Below are 18562 nucleotides of genomic sequence, written 5' to 3' on the forward strand. Positions count from 1 at the left end.
AAATAAGTAACCATTATGAGCTAATTTGAGATAAGGCTCTCTGATACCTGCAGTTGAAGCTCCTAACTGGACACAGGTATAGACAAAGTGACTGGAACCATATAAAACCTATCTGCCTGTGGATAAAAAAATAGAAAGTGACACACACAGATAAAATAGTTGTACTGGGGGCTATGATCACTAATTTGAAATTTTTAATTTTTCAATAGTACCTAGCTATAGAATTACACCAATAAGGAACAGAATTCAAAAGATACTAAAAGATACACAAGTAAGTTAATCTACTTTCCTATACCTGTGTGCTGCTAACCAGTGCACTCTTTTCAGAGGCAACCACCACTACCAGTTTCTTTTAAATTCTTCTGGAAATACCCTATACATCTACAAAAAGTAACATTTTTCTTTTCTTCTTCTTTTTTCGATAGGAGTGTTTATATGTGTGTGTGTGACCTAACAATCCATCTCAGAAAGAATTTGTAGAAAGTTGCCCTTTTTTTAATGGCAGCATCAAAATGTCACTCAGAAACAATAACTGTGGGAAACCTAAAGATATGGCTCATGAGGAAAATTAACTGTTCCAGGGCTGGCATAATATATCAAGTTTTGTAGCAGCCTGCACAGAACTGTCCATTGGACTAAGCTCCTGCCTCTAATCTCAGGCAACTTTCTGATAGCCAATACTGCTTCCTGAGGACCTTGATGCCAGAAAGAAGATGGCCTGGAAAGGGGCAAAAAGTGAATTACTCCAAAAGTGACTGAAGAAATTGGGGTCTGTGGCTTATATACCATCTCTTGTGAATTTTGGCGGTTTGAGCTGATCCTGGAGAGCTTGCTCTTGTGTGGTAATCCAGCCCAATAAAAAGCAAGACCCTGTACTACTTAACTATACCTTGAAAATGCTATTTTGGTGGTCAGCTGGTCTCTCTCTTTTGCACCTCTGATGTCTCTCTTGCAAAAAAAAAAAAAAAAAAAAAAATCATTCTACTTCTGAACCATTTCATCTCCAGAAACAATCTGCTTTCTGTCACAATTACAGACAACACTGACTAGCTGACTATATGTTAGCTGACTGCCCCAGGTGTTGTCATTCTACCACCCTTGCACTGTAGCAATTGTTCTGAACTGTACAGAACAAGACACAACCCAACTAGCCATGGGAAACCTGAATTACTGTACAAACAAAAACAGAAACTTGCTAGCCCTACACAAAGCACTCAGTGTCCCAGTGAGCCAAATCTCTCTGTGCCTCTTTATGCCCACAATCCTCAGGAAGCTTCAGTTTATACACCCATCAGGAGACTATGGACACTTCATAAAAAAGGTACAGAAAGCACCTTTTATGCACACTGTACTAGGTATGCTAGGTGTTTCCTTACTCAAGCTTATTTAATCCTTAACATGTGAACTGCAATTACAGGCATACCTTGGAAAACTGTGGGTTCAGTTCCAGACCACCAGGATAAAGTGAATATCATAATAAAACAGGTCATGAATTTTTTGATTTCCCAATGCATATAAAAGTTATGCTTACACTATACTGTAGTAAGTGTGCAATACCATTATGTCTAAAAAAACAACATACATGCCTTAATTAAAAAATACTTTATTGTTGCTCCCTGACTTCAGACTACACTACAAAGCTACAGTAATCAAAACAGTATGGTAATGGCACAAAAACAGACACATAGATCAATGGAACAGGACAGAAAGTCCAGAAATAAACCCATGCACTTTATGGTCAATTAACTTATAACAAAGGAGGCAAGAATATACAATGGAGAGAAGACAGTCTCTTCGATAAGCGCTGCTGGTAAAACTGGACAGCCACCTGTAAAAGACTGAAATTAGAACATTCCCTAACACCATATACAAAAATAAGTTCAAAATGGATTAAAGACCTAAAGTAAAACCAGATACTATAAAACTCCTAGAGGAAAACATGGGCAGAACACTCTTGGACATAAATCACAGCAACAGATTTTTTCAACCAGCTCCTAGAATAATGGAAATAAAAGCAAAAATAAACAAATGAAGTCTAATTAAACTTAAAAGCTTTTGCACAGCTAAAAAGACCATCAACAAAACGAAAAGTCAACCAACAGAATAGGACAAAATATTTGCAAATGATGTGACTGACAAGGGACTAATTTCCAAAAGATATAAACAGCTTATATACCTTAATATAAAAAAAAAAGCAGCCCAATCAAAAAATGGGCAGAATACCTAAATAGACATTTCTCCAAAGACATATAAAGAACCAACAAGCACATGAAAAGATGCTCAACATCATTAACTGTTAGAGAAAAGCAAATCAAAACTACAATGAGCTATCACCTCACACTAGTTAGAATGGCTATCATTAAAAAGTCTACAAATGATAAATGCTGGAGATGGTGTGCAGAAAAAGGAACACTCCTACACTGTTGGTTGGAGTATAGTTTGGTGCAGCCATTATGGAGGACAGTATGGAGGTTCCTTGAAAAACTAAAACTAGACATCATATGATCCAGCAATCCCCTTCCTGGGCATATATCTGGAGAAAAGTTAATTCAGTATAATTCACATACACTCCACTGTTCAAAAAGACACATGTACCCCAGCAGCACTATTTACAATAGCCAAGACATGGAAACAACACAAATGTCCAGGTGACTGGATAAAGAAGATGTAGTATATACATACACACAATGGAATACTACTCAGCCATAAGAAAGAATAAAGTAATGTCATTTGCAGCACAGTGGATAGACTTGGAGATCATCATTCTAAGTGAAGAAAGCCAGAAACAGAAAGAAAAATCCGTATGATATCACTTATATGTGGAATAGAAAAAAAAAGGACACAAATGAACCTATTACAAAACAGAAACAGAATTACAGACATAGAGCACAAATTTATGGTTACCAGGGGGTAAAGGGTATGGGAAGGGATAAATTGGGAATTTGAAAATTAAACCTCTTGGGGAGTGATGGAAATGTTAGCTATCTTGATTGTGTTGGTGGTTTCATGGGTGTATACATCTATCAAAATTCATCAAAATGTACATCTGAAATATGTGTAGTTCACTGTATAGGAACCATACCACAATAAAGGTGTTAAAAAAAACTTTATTGCTAAAAATGCTAACCATCATCTGAGCCATCAGCAAGTTATAATCTTTTTGCAATAATAACACAGATCACCATGACAAATATCATAATAATGAAAAAGTCTTCCAATATTTCAAGAATTAACAAAATGTGACACAGAGACACAAAATGAGCAAATAATGTTGGAAAAATGGCACTGACAGACTTACTGAATGGCAGAATTGCCACAAACATTCAATTTGTAAAACCACAGTATCTGCGAAGCGCAATAAAGCAAAGCACGATGAAACAAAGTATGTCTGTAATCCCATTTCACTGAGAATGAAACTGAAGATCAGAATTTAAGTGGTTTATCCAAGGTCAAAGAATTAATAAGTGGTAAAAACAGGTCATGAACTCAGGGCTGTCTGTCTCTAATAAAAGTCTTTTTAAACAATATCATATTGGATTTCATTTATTTATCTGCTATTAAACTCTTTTCATTTATTTATTAACTATATCAAATACAGATGAGACTAAAACTGATTTAAAATCAGATACATATTAAGCCACATTTCCACAGATGTGATCTGGCAAGGCAAAATGGCCCTCCCATCAACACACACTTTAGTAATCAATCCTTAGTCTGCATGATGTTTATAAGTAGCATTTTTAAAATATTATAAGAAACAAGTTTACGTATATTATGATATTTCAAAAGAAAGTTTACACCACAAGATGAATTAATTAATTATAAAAGCTTTGTTTAAAGACAGTCAAAAAGACCCTGCATGTGTAAATCAATGCCGTTTGTAACTAAAAGACACATGTATTTCTTTCAATCTCTTATATCTCTGAACATCAAATTTACAACTAACATCTCTTAGTTTGTAAGAATAACAAGGGATGTTAGATAAAGCAAAATGAATAAAAAATCCTAACGTGTTTTCAAAAGCTATCTTCATCCTTGAACCCAAATGATTACAAATTACAAACATTTTATTTCCACTCTTTAGTTACTGGACTAGTTCCTAGACTACAAAACAGGAACTAGAGACAGCTTAGAGACACTGAAGGTTGCACAGCAAAAGGAGGATTCTAAAGAACTTAACCAAGAAATCTCATGTTCTTTAGGGTTGGTGTTTAAAAGAATTCTCGTAAGAAAAGAAGTGTATTTCTATTGATTCCAGATAAATGTAGCCCCATCTGTTTCAAATTTAAACAGGCTGTTTCAGTCCAAAAGAATAATTCTCTATTATGGAACACTTCTAAAGTGATATGGTTTCTAAAACAATGTTGTATTCCCAGTAACAGCACCTTAAAAGACTTACTTTACACAAATCATAATTCAAGAGAGTACCCAAGTGACTGTAGCATTCCTTGAAAGACAATTCCACCCCAACCAGTGAGTTTAAACATAATTACATTTATAAAGTTTGCATTGAATTTACTTACAACGTATCAAGAGCATATGTCTACTGTGTCAAGCGAGCCACAACTGGATTTAAGTTTGAAAGAAAAATTTCATAAATGTTCAACTATTATCTATGTAAATGCTATTCTTAAAATGGTTTCCACATATCATTGTAATACTCCTCACGACAGTCCTGTAAGCTACACAGTACCCTCAACTCACAGATGAAGGAGTTGAGGCCCAAGATCCTATAACTAGGAAGTGATGAAACTAAGACTTGAAACAAGCCTTTGGATTTTAAATCTCATTATACTAGATACTTCATGTCATACAAACTGTTTAGCCAGAAACACAGAAGTGTGACCAGATGGAAGGGCTAGAAAGACCTCTGTTCCAGTCCAGGACTTCACTGTTCCTTATCTTTGATGGTCTTCTCCATTTTTCACTTGACTAATTTCTATTCATTCTTCAAGTCACTGCCTAAATAAACTATGAAACGAAGGTTAAGTGCCCCCTTCCGTTCTCCCAGAAAACCCTGTACTTACTGTATTGCTCTGTGGAAAGCACAGTACTGCATTTCCTATTTACCTAGCTATTTCTCTAACCAGGCTGTAAGACCCCTTGCAGCACAGACTTAGTCTTGTTTACTACTGTGTCCCTTCAGCCTAGCACAATGCTTGGCATACAATGGATACTAAAAAACCATATAATGAATGAACCCCAGCTCCCTCATTCGTTGTAAAAATGGGATAATTCTCATGGGACTGGTTTCAAATTCAGTGAAATAACATACATAAATCACTCAGAAGACTGGGTACATAGTGAGCACTTAATAGACAGCAGTTCTTGTTATGATCAAGGATAGCAGAGCCTTATCAAAGATCAAATACAATGAAGGTGAGGTATGGCCAGAAGAAAATGCCACCTATGAAAATCATAAAAGTCTTCATTCTTGGTTAAGTTATTATAATTAGAGTTTTCAATAAATATTTACTAAGCTTCTATAAGGCACCCAAGGTACTAGTGGTGAAGGCAAAGTAGTTATGACAAGTTCTAAAAACAAACCAAAAAATCATCCCCCATGGCTCTCGCTGAATTACAGCAGTGAGGGGAAATCTTAGTTGGGTTATATGGCTGCTTAGATTACAACAAAAGGCAACGCGTATGACGGTGAAGTTTGTTTGTTTGTTTGTTTGTTTGAAACTAGTACTAACAAGTAAATGGCCAGAGTCCTAATCAGAGAACCTTGTGAATGAAACTTAACATTCCACTTTTCAACAATTAAGGGAAATATAAATCCTGAAGAACCCCAGGGTCATCAGATCTAATCTCCATTGTTAGAGGAATCCTCTTCACTGCTGCATATAACAGACAATCAATTTTAGAGTCAAACAAAGCTAGACTTAAATCCCGGTTTTGCACTTCCCAGCAAATTGCTTCACTTTCCCAAATTTCTATTTTTTCTTTGTGAAATAGTTAACAACATCTAACTGCAATGACATAGTAGGTCATTAATAACTGTTGCATCATCTGCTTTCCTTTTAGGATTTTTCACTATTCTGGCCACCTCCTCAGAATGTACTTAACTAGAAACACAGTACCCAGGACTGACCGCAGCACTAGAACAGTGGTCTGACCAGCCCAAAGCCCAGCAGGACTATCACCTCATAAAAGCCAGATCATGAGGGTGACTCAAACCAGAGTGTTTACTGAGCACGTACTAATAGCCAGCACTGCAGCTGATGACCAAATTGGCTTGTGTTCGTGCATTTTCCATTTGTTTAGTGCCAATTGGATAGAAAATTGTCAAAGACGAAACTTAAATGTTTATTTAGGTGGGGCTGAGTCAGGAAGGAGAGCTTGTATTCCTGGGCTCAGGGCCAACAACTTCAATAGTGGCTTCTAAAACTAATCACCTTGGTGAGGGAGCAGATGAGGAAAAAAATTTGATTGAGACATCACTTCAGGGTCAGCAAACTTCTTCTGTCAAGGGTCAGATAGTAAATAACTTTAAGGCTTTGCAGTTCACACAGTCTCTGTGGTAACCACTCAAATCTGCCACTGCAGCATGAAAGCAGCCACAGACAGTACCTAAATGAATGAGTGTGGTTGTGTTTCAATCAAACCTTCTTTACAAAAGCAGATATTGCCTTTGCTAAAGGCAAATAGGTTTCGTATCTTTTCATATCATTCAGGACATTCTAATAGGGTCTGGCAGAGCCTGCTGATTGTTATCCATATCCTTCCCTTCTTCCTTAGTAACAGAATCACCAAGTATTAACTAAGCACTGGTCACCCAGAACAAAAACTATGTTTCCTAGTTCCGTGAAGCAAGAAATAGCCATGTAACTTAAGTTCTCGTCAATGAGACACAAGTAAAATTAGAACATGTAACTTTGTGGAAGTGTCTTTAAAAGGGACTAGGGGTAAAAATGATGCTCCTCTGCTCTTTCCTTTTCCCTGCAGGCTAGATTACAAAGGGGATAGTTAGAGCTTGGATCTTCAGGCAAAGATCACTTGATGCAGAAGAGGGAGAAACAAGAAAGAATTGTTACGGAAATGACAGGCCAACCAAGAAACAAGCACCCCTCGGAGGGTTGGAGTATTCAGATTTATTACTCGGCGGGCTCAGAGGGGCTTCTGATCCAAAGCTCTGAGCACCTCCAAGACATGTGCATGAGGTTTTATAGGGTTAATTACAAGCTTGCGGTATTTGGCCAATAGGCATGAAACAGCTTTAGCAGCATCATTAACACAAAAGTAGAGGCAGGGAGACAGGAAACCAGCATTTCAAGGCCAGATACGTCTCTTTGAAAATCCAGCTGGCTAGCAAAAAAAACATGAACAGGGAATCAGCAAACCAACACTAATTAACTTAGACTTATGAGTTAGCCCAGCAGAACTCAGATCAGTAATCTGACACTTGTTACAGTTAGATTTGTGAGTTAGCTTGTTAGCCCAGCCTGGCTTTTCCTTTACAGAATGAGTCTAGGTCATCAAACATCTCAGCTCTGTCTGCCTACAAAAAAGAATTAAACTTTCCTCTTTTTAAGTCACTATTACTTTGCATTTTCTGTTACCCAATCTAACTAATACATGAGGTAAGAGAAATTTAAAACAGCTTTTTTGTAACTCTTTCTAATTTTCCACTAATCATCAATCAGACCATGAACACAAAGCTTTTCTTTGTAATACACTTAAACCACGTAATCCAAATAAAAATATTATAAAACCATATGTGAGTGTAGGTCAACAGAGTTAGAAAAACCAACCTACAGCCAACACTGGAAATCAAAACAGTCAAGCCAAGCATAACAACAATGTAAACTCTGTCAAAGGAAAAGGATGATCAATCACCTTACCTGATGGTGAACTCTAGCAGCTCCTGGGTTCCCTGAGGGTCCAGATGCTGAAGACTATATACCCTTTCAAGGCTCTGCTGCAGGAACTGATGGGAGGGATCCTCTTGGGGTGTGATATTGGGAGACACAGCTGATGACACTAATTTTCTACCTGGTAACTAAGCAAACATAGTGGGGTTACAGTGCCATCAAATTTTGTGGTAACACAAAGAAACTAGGGAGAAAAAAAAGTCAGCCAAACAAAGGAATAGAAAAAAAGACTAGGTAATTCTGTAAATAATCTTTTTCTCCTTCACCAGCTTCAGTGGGAAAAAGGGAGGGAGAAAATGAACATGATCTACTAATACAGTCAAAAGCTCCAAGGAGAAAAAGAAGAATGGTATATTTTCTATTGCTAACTGAAACAAATGGGCTAACCATAGAAATGGGACTAAAAATTAATCTATTCTCATACTTATTTTTAAATTTTATTTGATCATTCACTTCATAGAAGAGTGATGATTTATTCCCAAATAATTTTATGTAACATGCTATAAAAATATCTTATACGATAATTGATAATTATAATTCTTGTTCTTACTGTTAAAGGTGGCTGCCTTTCAAGAAATAGATGAGGAAAGGATTTCGCTTTTAACTTTGTAATCTTCTATAGTTTTTATTTTATAACCATGTACCTATATTACTCTAAACAGTCATTTAGACTACGTAAGCAGGGGTGAGTAAATACAAATAAAGAGCTTAGAAAAGTACCTGTACACAGCATTCAGTAAGTGTTTGCTATTATTATCACTGTGGGTCATTAAAATCTTTTTTCTTTCTTTATCTCTAAGTCTTAAAAATAATCAAGATTTTATTATTTAAAAGTAAATTTGTTGAGAAATGTTTATGTAATTATTAAAATACAACACGATTTAATCCTTGATTTAAAATACATTTGTTCCTGATTCCTTCTTCTTGCTCAATGTAACAGAATCAATAACTAACAGACATTTAAAAAATGAATCTTATTAAGAGGTAAAGGCTACAGAAACAAAAGTACAAAACAATGGGAGACAGACCAAGAGAGAAAGAGGATAAATGTCTATTCAGAGAATAGATTGTCTGCTTTCTGCTATTTAACAGTCACAAAGGACCAAAAATCAAAATACCAAAAACAAGGACAAAAGATGTTTTCAACATACCCTCAAGGCAGGAACAAGATGAGAAAGACTGTCACGGAGGTAGGCATAGTGCCTGAAGGTATGATCTGAAAATAATGCAGGCATTGTTGGACAGGTTTTAGCAGCGTTGAAAATAAGAACCAAAACTGCAATGTCTGATGGATGAGTTAAGTAAACTTGGAGGTATAAAAGGCTAAGCTTGGCCAGAAACTGGTGGCTCTACTTCCCACCCCCCAAATTCCCATTAAATAACTACAATGTTCTAACAAAGAAATGCAAATTCAAAGAGATACATTACCCCACTCCAAATTACCCCAATTACTCCTCCAATTACCAAAGGAAGGTTTTTAAAATAATGCCTGCTGCTGAGAATATGAACAAATAGAAACTTTCCATATATTTCCTATTAAAGTATATACTGGCACAAGCCCTTTGGATAATAATTTGGTACTAAACAATTAGAGTCTTACGAATGTTGAGTAATTCCACATCTCAAACTCAAACAGTACAGAATCATTTATAATAGCAAATAATCAGAAACAACCTAAATGTCCAAAACCAGAATAATTATACCACTTGTGTTTCATCTACTTGGTGGAGTATTATACAATCATTAAAAATTATATTTATAAAGGATTTATACTGTATCATAAGCATTTGTTATAAGTGAAAAAAGCAGGCTCTAAAATACATAGAGGATATGATAGTATCTTTTTATCATCAAATATTTGTTGATGAAATAAACTATGTTAAAAAATAAAATAACAGCAAAATCCCAAATTCAAGCTTTTAAAAAGGAAGAAGGAAATACACCAAAATATTAACAGTCAATTACTTTGAGAGTAGAACTCTGGGTGTTAAATATGAAATTTCTTCTTTCTACTTTTGAAATTTTTCTTCCCATGTATATTAATTTTATAAGAGAGGAGAAATTAGAGATTAAAAGTAAACATACCTTCCTAGCATCCCTAGGACAGAGCCTGCTATTTGCCTATCCAATATCCATTGTTTCCTTTTTCCTTACCAGTAGTGAGACAGGAAGGGGGCAGGGCACAGCCATTCAAGGAATGCTACAGCAATTAACATCAAAATGGTGAAAAACTCAACCTCCAGTAGGCCTTCAGGCTCAAGATGGTAGGAGATTTGACTTCTAGTAGATCTCAAGCTTCATTATATGCTTATTGTAATATATTAGGATGGTGAATAACATGCCTACAGGCGACATGACAGTCTCAAGGCTAGCCACAAAAGGTCAAAGAGTAAGAAATGGCCAAACTCCTGGGAATTCCAGCCCGTTCCTCAGGCTAGTTAGACTGGTCCTTCCACTTTTTTGCATATGAAGCTACCAAGGCCCATAAAAATGGGCAACACTGCCCCTTACACCCCCCAACTCTGTCTATGGAGTGTCTACCTACTTTTACTCTAATCTGAGCACCCAATCCCCACACCTCATGGCCTTTCTCTTGCCTTTCGATGTATCTCTCTGAATAAATTTACCTTTACTCAACTTTGGCTCGCTCTTGAATTCTTTCCTGCACAAAGCCAAGGACCCACACTTGGCGGGGCACGTCCCAGGGGCTCAACTGAAGCCTAGGACATAGCCCTCCTCACGCCCCACATCTGTTTTTCCTGCATCAGTAGAATACTGACTTTATTCCAAATAAACTCTAAATTCCTGTCTATAAGCTGGACCCGACGACCAGAGCTCTAGCAACAATTTTGGACAACTGAACATGGCAGAACAGAAAAACAGAAGGAGCCTGGATCACCAAGGATAATGTGGAGTTGCTATACAAGCACCAGATTTCTTTCACGTTAGGAGAAAAAAGTTGTGAGTAATATTTAAGCTATATTTTGGGGCAATTTCTGTTACTCAGAGCCAAACACGTTTCTTAAATAACACAATCCTCTACCCAGAAAAATATCTTAATAGGCTTCAAAAAATGTTTATTTTATTTTATTTTAATGTGAAAGGGGCTTCAGATTTCAGAGCACTTTAATATGTTCTGTATGATCTGTATTAACACCAAGCCCACAACCACCCTTCTGATGAGCTGAATTCCAAATAACTATAGCAGTGCACCTTTAAAGGTAAGGTGGGGGATGTATCTTTCTTAGAGGTAAACAGAGTCAGACACTGGTTAGCACAACAATTACACTGATCTTTCAAAAACTTCTTCAAATGCACTGAGGAAATAAACAGAATTAAGAGAAAAATACAGTGGTCATCTTACAATAGCCAGTTATTTGGCTGATTCCTGTATCTCAATAAATACCCCCCAAAACCTCACCAAGGATCTGCAATAGTGAAAAGAACTATGGGAAAGTATGGATGTACTGATATAAATCTATTCCCATTACTGGAAAACAACCCAACTGCATGGCATGCTGCCCAAAGCTATCACAAACCCCCTCAACTTGTATCAGAGGCAGAGTAATCATGCAGCCTAGCTCAGCCCATCCCCTCCTTCAGGCTGCAGATCAAATTAAACATGAAATAAGAAAGACGGAAAAGTCCAAGGACTTTAAAACCAAAGATCTCTGGCTTTGAAGCCCAGATTTGCTACTTGGAGAGTTATTTAGCCTCTCTAAGCTTCATTTCCTCACCTGTAAACTAGGAATAATACCTTCTTCCAGGGTTGTTTGGAAGACTAGTGTAAAATGTTCATACATTTAAACAGTATGTGGAATATTGTAGGTGCTCAATAAATGGTTAAAAAAAGTAGTAGTAGTATTAAATGACAAAGCTGAATTGCTGTGAAAACAAGAATGAAAGCCGAGAATAATAACCACCAGGCTCCTTCAGGATATACTCTTAACTAAGAAAAATGAGAAGAAAAACAAAACACAAAACAAAAAAACCTTCAAACCACCCAAGTTGCACTGCAGAAAAAGATGCCGAAATTCCCTGCTAAGTCAGCAGGGTCTGTTCTAAGCAAAGAGGATACAAGCCGGATCATCCATGTCTGGTTCAGCAGTGTCAAAAAACGGATGGGTACTCAGGAGCTCCGGCACCAAGGGGAGCACCAGGGTTGGATGTCGACTTCCCAGAAACTTCAAACATCTGAAACAAACAAAATGAGGGCCCACTTTAGAAAGTTAATAAATGCTTTAAAAAGTACTGGGAACTGGAATCAGAAAACCTGATTCAGAATCACAAATTTACAACCATCTAATTTTTAAACCTCTACGACTTCAAATAAGTCATTTAGTTATTCTAGAATTCAGTTAATTCATCTAAAAAATTGGTTACTATGAAGATGAAAGAGCTAATGTGGCAGATATTACTACAGGTTGTTTAACTAACAACCATTTCCTCCAGCTTCCTTACCAAAAGAACCCTGATTTTTACTCTGGCATCAGGTAGGTAGGCAGCAAAGGGCTCAAAGAAGGCAGGCCCAGTCAAAGAGCTCAACCACACCTGGTCTAAACCCATCATGGCAATCCCATTCCCATTTTCCAGTGTTTGGTTTGGAGGCAGTCAAGTAACCCAATTCTGGTCAATGGAACAAGAAAGAGGTCTGCTGGGGAGCATATGAGGAATGTTTTCCTAAGCAAATAAAAAGAGAAGTGCATGAGAGGAAATGCCCTCTTCTTTACATTTTAAGATAATGTCTTATGAGCCAGCCATCCTGCAACCATGAGGAGAAAGCCAAGAGAATTGCAGAGAAATCAACGCGTACTAACCCTGTTAAGCTGTTGAATGACCAATCCTGAAATCAACTTTCTGAGGTCTTATTGTGCAAAACATTAGACCTTATTGTTTAAGCCACTTTTAAGCAGATTTTCTGTTACTTATAGGCAAAGGCATTCTAACTGGGTGAAGTTCTAAAATTAGAAGAAACCTTGATCTGCAACAGGAAATTTAATAACTGTGTGGCCTTAAGGGGATATATTTCCTACCCACAAAATAGGATTAAATATCATTACCTCACAGAGTTGCTATTACAGATGAAATGAGATACTGAATGAAAATTACTTAGCAAGGTATCTGTCATATAATAAGAACTCGATTAGCTATTAGTTAGCTATTATTAATTGGCTATTAGTTAACTATTATGACTACATGAAAGCCCTATATAAGCTATAAAGAACTACACATCTGCTGGTAATTCTGCATTTTTATTTTTTATTTGTTAAGTTTGGTTTAGAAGGTGTGCTAAATTGAAAAGAAATAAAAATCTTAATTTAATGTTCTCATTGAGTTTATAAATTCAGCTGAAGCAGAGATGACTAACACTATAAGTGAAATCAAATGAAAGATACTCTGCTACTTGTCAAAAGTAGAAGAGATCAGAGAAAGTTTCACAAAGGAGATGGGATTTCACCAAGGACTGGAGAATAGGTAGACCAGCAAAAGAGAAAACAAGCCCCATGAAAAAATTCACGGATATCTGAGGTATGAAAGGCATCATATTGAAAACACTTGACACTGTTAGGAAAGTAGTATACTTTTCCCCAGTCCTGTTTTTCCTTCTATGTAGAAAGAACTTAACTCACTCATTTTCTGATTTCTCTCAGGCCTTTTACTCACTGTGCCTCAGAAGACATTATAACCCCACATCCCAAATGACTGAGTGCCCCTTGAAGACAATAAATGTACCATGAATTGAGCTTAACTGGACTGAACAAACATGAAGAAATGGCAAAACAGAAAACCAGATATCAGAAATTTTACCTAGAGCAAGATTCTCCTCCTTTTTTAGTTTTAAATACATCTTCCAAATACCTGATCTGACCCATAGTTTTTCTTTTAGTAACAAATTACAAAAATAAACAAACCTTACATTTGGAGTTATCGCATCACATAAGATCATTTAAATATGTGGAACACAACACTACACACTTTATATTAAATGTATGCAAGTAGCTCTTCAAAAGCAATTCATGAACAGTTCTAAGTTTGACTCTAGTCAGTAAACCTAGAGGTAATCAGAGGAAAATATGATCACAATTTTCTATTTGAAGACCAAATACCCACCCTGCTTCTAATCTCTACAATGATGGAAATAGACAAAGGAGTGATTAACATTATATAGGAGAAAAAGGAAATCTAATCGACTCGTTTCTGTACCTGCAACACTTACTGCAGGGCTTGGTACACAGTAAGCACACAGCAGGCACATAATATTTGCTAAGTGGATGGACGGACAAACGAATAATATAAATGTGATATTCAACTTAGGAACCGAACTTTTGAGAGTCCAGTTAAGTTGAATCAAGTTTCTAAATTGAAGGCAAAATTGAGGGCCATACCCTCAATCTGTGATGATCCACTGAATAATGTCAATATTGTACATTTACATTATCAGACTCAGCAACTGAGCAAAAAAAAAAAAATCCTTACTTCCATATGGAGTCCCTATCAGTAGGGTACTTGGTTAAATTTTTCAGCAGCTCCACCAGTGCAAGATGAATCCCTTCTTTGGTTGAAACATTAGTACAGCATAAAAGTTCATGAAGAGCCTCTCTAATATCTCTGGATGAATCCTTAAAAAAAAAAAAGTAATAATAATAATAGCAGTCATTGTGGATTAGCTATAATGGTGGAATGTACAAGTTAAAATGAGAGTATAGGGTAATAAGAGTCTCAATTTTCAGAAAGAGGAGGGGCTGGTAGTTGAGAAGGCTTCACACAGGAGGTAAAATTTGAAATGATATTTAAGGAATTCATTCATTTGTTCATTCATTCATTTATACACTTAACATCTACCACTTATTAAACAGTCAGACATTTATCAGCATCTATTATGTACCAAGTGTTAGGGGTACAGTAGTAATTAAAATCAAATCCTTGCTCTCAGGAGCTTCCTTCTAGTGAAAAGACAAAAATAAATAAGTATGTGAGCCAGATATGATAAGTTCTATGGAGAAACTATAAAGCAGGTTAAGGATAAGAGTGCTGGAACAGGTGGGCTATTTTACATGGGATTATAAAACAGAACAGCGAACATAAATGCCACAAAATGAAAGCATGCTGAAAAACAGCAGTGTGGCTACAGGAGAGAGTAGGTACCAGAGATGTCAGAGTGGCCCCTTCTCTCCCAACACCTTCTGCTCAACCTCACTAAAATGATTAGAAAGGCTCACCAACAACTTCTTAATGCTAAAGTAAATGGAAACGTATCAGTTTTACTCTTATTTGATATCTCCATAGCTTTTTTTTTTTTTGACAGTTCTTTAAAACTTATAACATAGACAATTTGAAGCACGTATAAAGGTAGAGATAATAAATCCCCCAATTTCAACAATTAACTCATTGCCAATCATTTTCATCTATACCTTTACCCACTCCTCTCAGATTATTCTGAAGCCAGAGATATTATAGCATTTTGTTGGTAAATATTTCCATAAATACGTCTTTTAAAAAGATTATTTTCTTAAAGTCCATAAAATCAATATCCTGCCTAAAATCTTAATAACTCCTTCATGTTAAGTATCTATTCCATACTCAAATTTCTGACTCAAAAAGTTTTTATTTGTTCTAATCAGGCTTCAACAACGTCCACATATTACAACTGGTATCTATCTTATCTTTCAATATGTAAAATTCCTTTACATCTCACTTATTTTTTTCCCCTTGTAATTTTTCCCCTGAATATCCTGCGATGGTAGTTTGATTTAGCAGCTTGATCAGATTCAGGTTCAAATTTTTTATAAGACCACTTCATAGGTGGTACTATGTACTTTCCTCAGGAACTGTATGATGTCATTTCTTTTTTGTGATATCGGGAACCACTGAAGGGTACTGCCTAGAACCAGCAATTCATTAAAGTAGCAAAAAAATGATAAACAAATTCTATCATTCCTCTTCACTTATTAACTGGAATATTTCTATAAAGAGAAACTTCTCCTTACCAACTAGTTGGTTGTCTTTAAGTTTCATTTGTATAAGAAAAGGAAAAATGATAAATGCTTAACTCCCTAATTTACCAGTTTTCAAAATACTTAGTTGATTACTAAGCACCTTCCAAAGGTGATTAATGCAGTTTTTTAATAATTATAAAATCATGAGTTTCAGCTTATTTGCAGCTGTAATCCTTAATGATGTGTTCCACCTTCAGCCAGTGAGAGTCTATTTAAGTTGCCTCCTAGGTCTTTTAGATATGATGATAGAGGTTTTTGATAGTTAACATTTGCTTTCTGTGTGACAAAGTGGTACAAGTTCATCTTGTTACAATTTCTGCACTAGACCCGGAATCAGACATTTCTCTTTGTAATTTGGGTTCCTTTTAGTGGGAAATGTGATCATCAAAGCATTTTTTAAAATCAGATTTACTGACATATAATTTACATTCTGTAAAATTCATCCTTTTTAATGCACACTTTCGTGAGTTTAACAAATAACATATAGTTATATAACCACCATCACAATCAAGATATAAAACACTTGTATCACCCAAACTTCTCTAGTGTCCCCTTGTGGTCTCCTCTTTACTTCAGCCTCTGGCCAACCACTGATGTATTTTCTGCTAGTTTTGTCTTTTCCAAAATGCTATCTAAATGAAATTAGAGCATGCTGCTTCTTGTTTCTGGCTACTCTCACTTAGCATAATGCCTCTGAGATTCATTCATATGATGTCATATATATCAGCAGTTCCTTCCTTTTGATGACTGAGTAGTATTCCACTGTATAGATGTACCACTTTAATTTATCCATTCACCAACTGAAGGGTTTTGTGTTGTTTCCAGTTTGGGACTATTACAGATAAAGCTACAGTAAACATTTGCATAGTGGTCTACGTTTTCAGTTCTCTTCAGTAAATACTCCAGAGTGGGACTATGGGGTTATATGGTAAGTGTATGTTTAATTTTATAAGAAACTGTCACAGTGGTTTCCCAAGGGATTCTGCCATTTTGCACTCCCATCAGCAATGTATGAAAGTGCTAGCTGCTCCCCATCCTCACAGCACTTGATATCGTCAAGGTTTCTTTTGTTTGTTCTTTACCCATTCTAATAGGTATGCTGTCATAATATCCCACTGTGGTTTTAATTTGCATCCCCCTAATGATTAATGATGTTAAGCACTGTTTTCACATGCTTGTTTATTATTTGCCACTTTTTATCTTTTTTGCCTAAGTGTCTATTCAAATCTTTCACTCATTTTTTTAATTGGGTGGTTTGCTTTCTTATTACTGAATTTTGAGAATTCTTTACATATTTTTTATCAGATGTGTATTTTACGAATATTTTCTCCCAGGCTATAGTATGTCTTTTCAAACCCACCCCCCCCACCTTTTTTTTTTTTTACTTAGAAAACAGAAATTTATTTTCTGAGTTCTGAAGGCTCAAAGTCCAAAATCAAGATACAAGCAGAGATGGTTCCTTCTGACGGCTGTGATGGAGAATCTATTCTACGCCTCTCCTAGTTTCTGATAACCTTGCATTCCTTAGCTTGTAGATGGCATTCTCTCTGTGTCTTCATAATGTCTTTCCTCTAGTTGTATTCCTGTGTTCAGAACACCCTTTTTGTGTATGGTTTATATATCAAAGGCATTATATGTGTTTGATTTGGTCCCATTATCTCTTTATTGTGATAAAATATACATAACATAAAATTTACTATTTTAAGTAAATACACATTTTAAGCGTATAGTTCTATGGCATTAAGTACTTTCACACTGTTGTGTTATTTTTATATTTTTTAAAAGTGTCTTTTTGAAGAATGTTTTAATATCGATGAAGTTCAGTTTATCTAGTTATTTCTTTTATAGATTAAGTTTTTAGTGTCATATTTAAGAAATCTTTGTCTAAGTCAAGGTCATAAATATTTCTCCTAAAAGTTTTACAGTTTTAAGTTTTACTTACATGAAAAAAATCAAACTAAAAATTTTTAAACACACATCCATATTCACATAACAAAATCAAAGAATTACAGGACTCACCTTGGTTGAAGACATGCCTCCTTTATTCTCCAGGCATTCTCTTTTATCCTGCAATTCTCTCATTTCTTTACCCTATATACAATTAGCAGGGCCAACTTCTTAATAAAAGCATCTGACAATGTCATTCCCTGTTTAGGAATCTCATTTGGTTTCCCACCACCTCTAGGATAAAGCTCAGGCTCCTCAGCATGACACACAGGCCTTTTACATTTGGTTCCCTACTCACTTCTCCTGTTTCACCTCCCACCCCTTCTCCCTCAGAGCCACATGAACTTCTCAATGTTCCCTGTCCATGCGGTGCCATTTCACACTTCCCCAGCTTTTAACTGTGGTCATATGCTATCGCTCTGGTGAAAATGGCATTCCTTACCTTACTTTTGATACTATCCTGTAATTACTGGTTTATATTGCCACTTTCTCTATAAAACTGAGCAGCTTGGAGGCAAGAACTAGCACTGTCCACTTTGATACCCTCAGGACCTACCTGGCTCAGCAAAAAAATTAGTAAATGTTTCTTGAATGACTTTTTGAGATACTACAGGTTCATTTCCAGACCACCATGATAAAGTGAATATCATAATACAGGAATTCATGAGTTTTTTAGTTTCCCAATGCATAGAAGAGTCATGTTTACACTATACTGTAGTTTATTAAGTGTGCAATACCATTATG

The 18562-nt window shown here is 36.1% G+C and overlaps 1 protein-coding gene across 2 annotated transcripts in view; it reads right to left on the reverse strand.

The window, feature by feature from the left end:
* INTS4 (integrator complex subunit 4) overlaps positions 1–18562 on the reverse strand; it is an 84545-nt gene that overhangs the window by 22020 nt on the left and 43963 nt on the right. For both annotated transcript variants that reach the window (XM_006191649.3, XM_032488735.1), the window contains 4 exons: positions 14352–14494; positions 11953–12068; positions 9026–9159; positions 7845–8002 (listed from right to left, as the gene is read on the reverse strand). In XM_006191649.3, the coding sequence (XP_006191711.1) occupies positions 7845–8002; positions 9026–9159; positions 11953–12068; positions 14352–14494 (551 nt within the window). The remainder of the gene's footprint in view (positions 1–7844; positions 8003–9025; positions 9160–11952; positions 12069–14351; positions 14495–18562) is intronic.

The sequence above is a fragment of the Camelus ferus genome, chromosome 10 (genome assembly GCF_009834535.1).
Source record: "Camelus ferus isolate YT-003-E chromosome 10, BCGSAC_Cfer_1.0, whole genome shotgun sequence".
NCBI classification, from domain to species: domain Eukaryota; kingdom Metazoa; phylum Chordata; class Mammalia; order Artiodactyla; family Camelidae; genus Camelus; species Camelus ferus.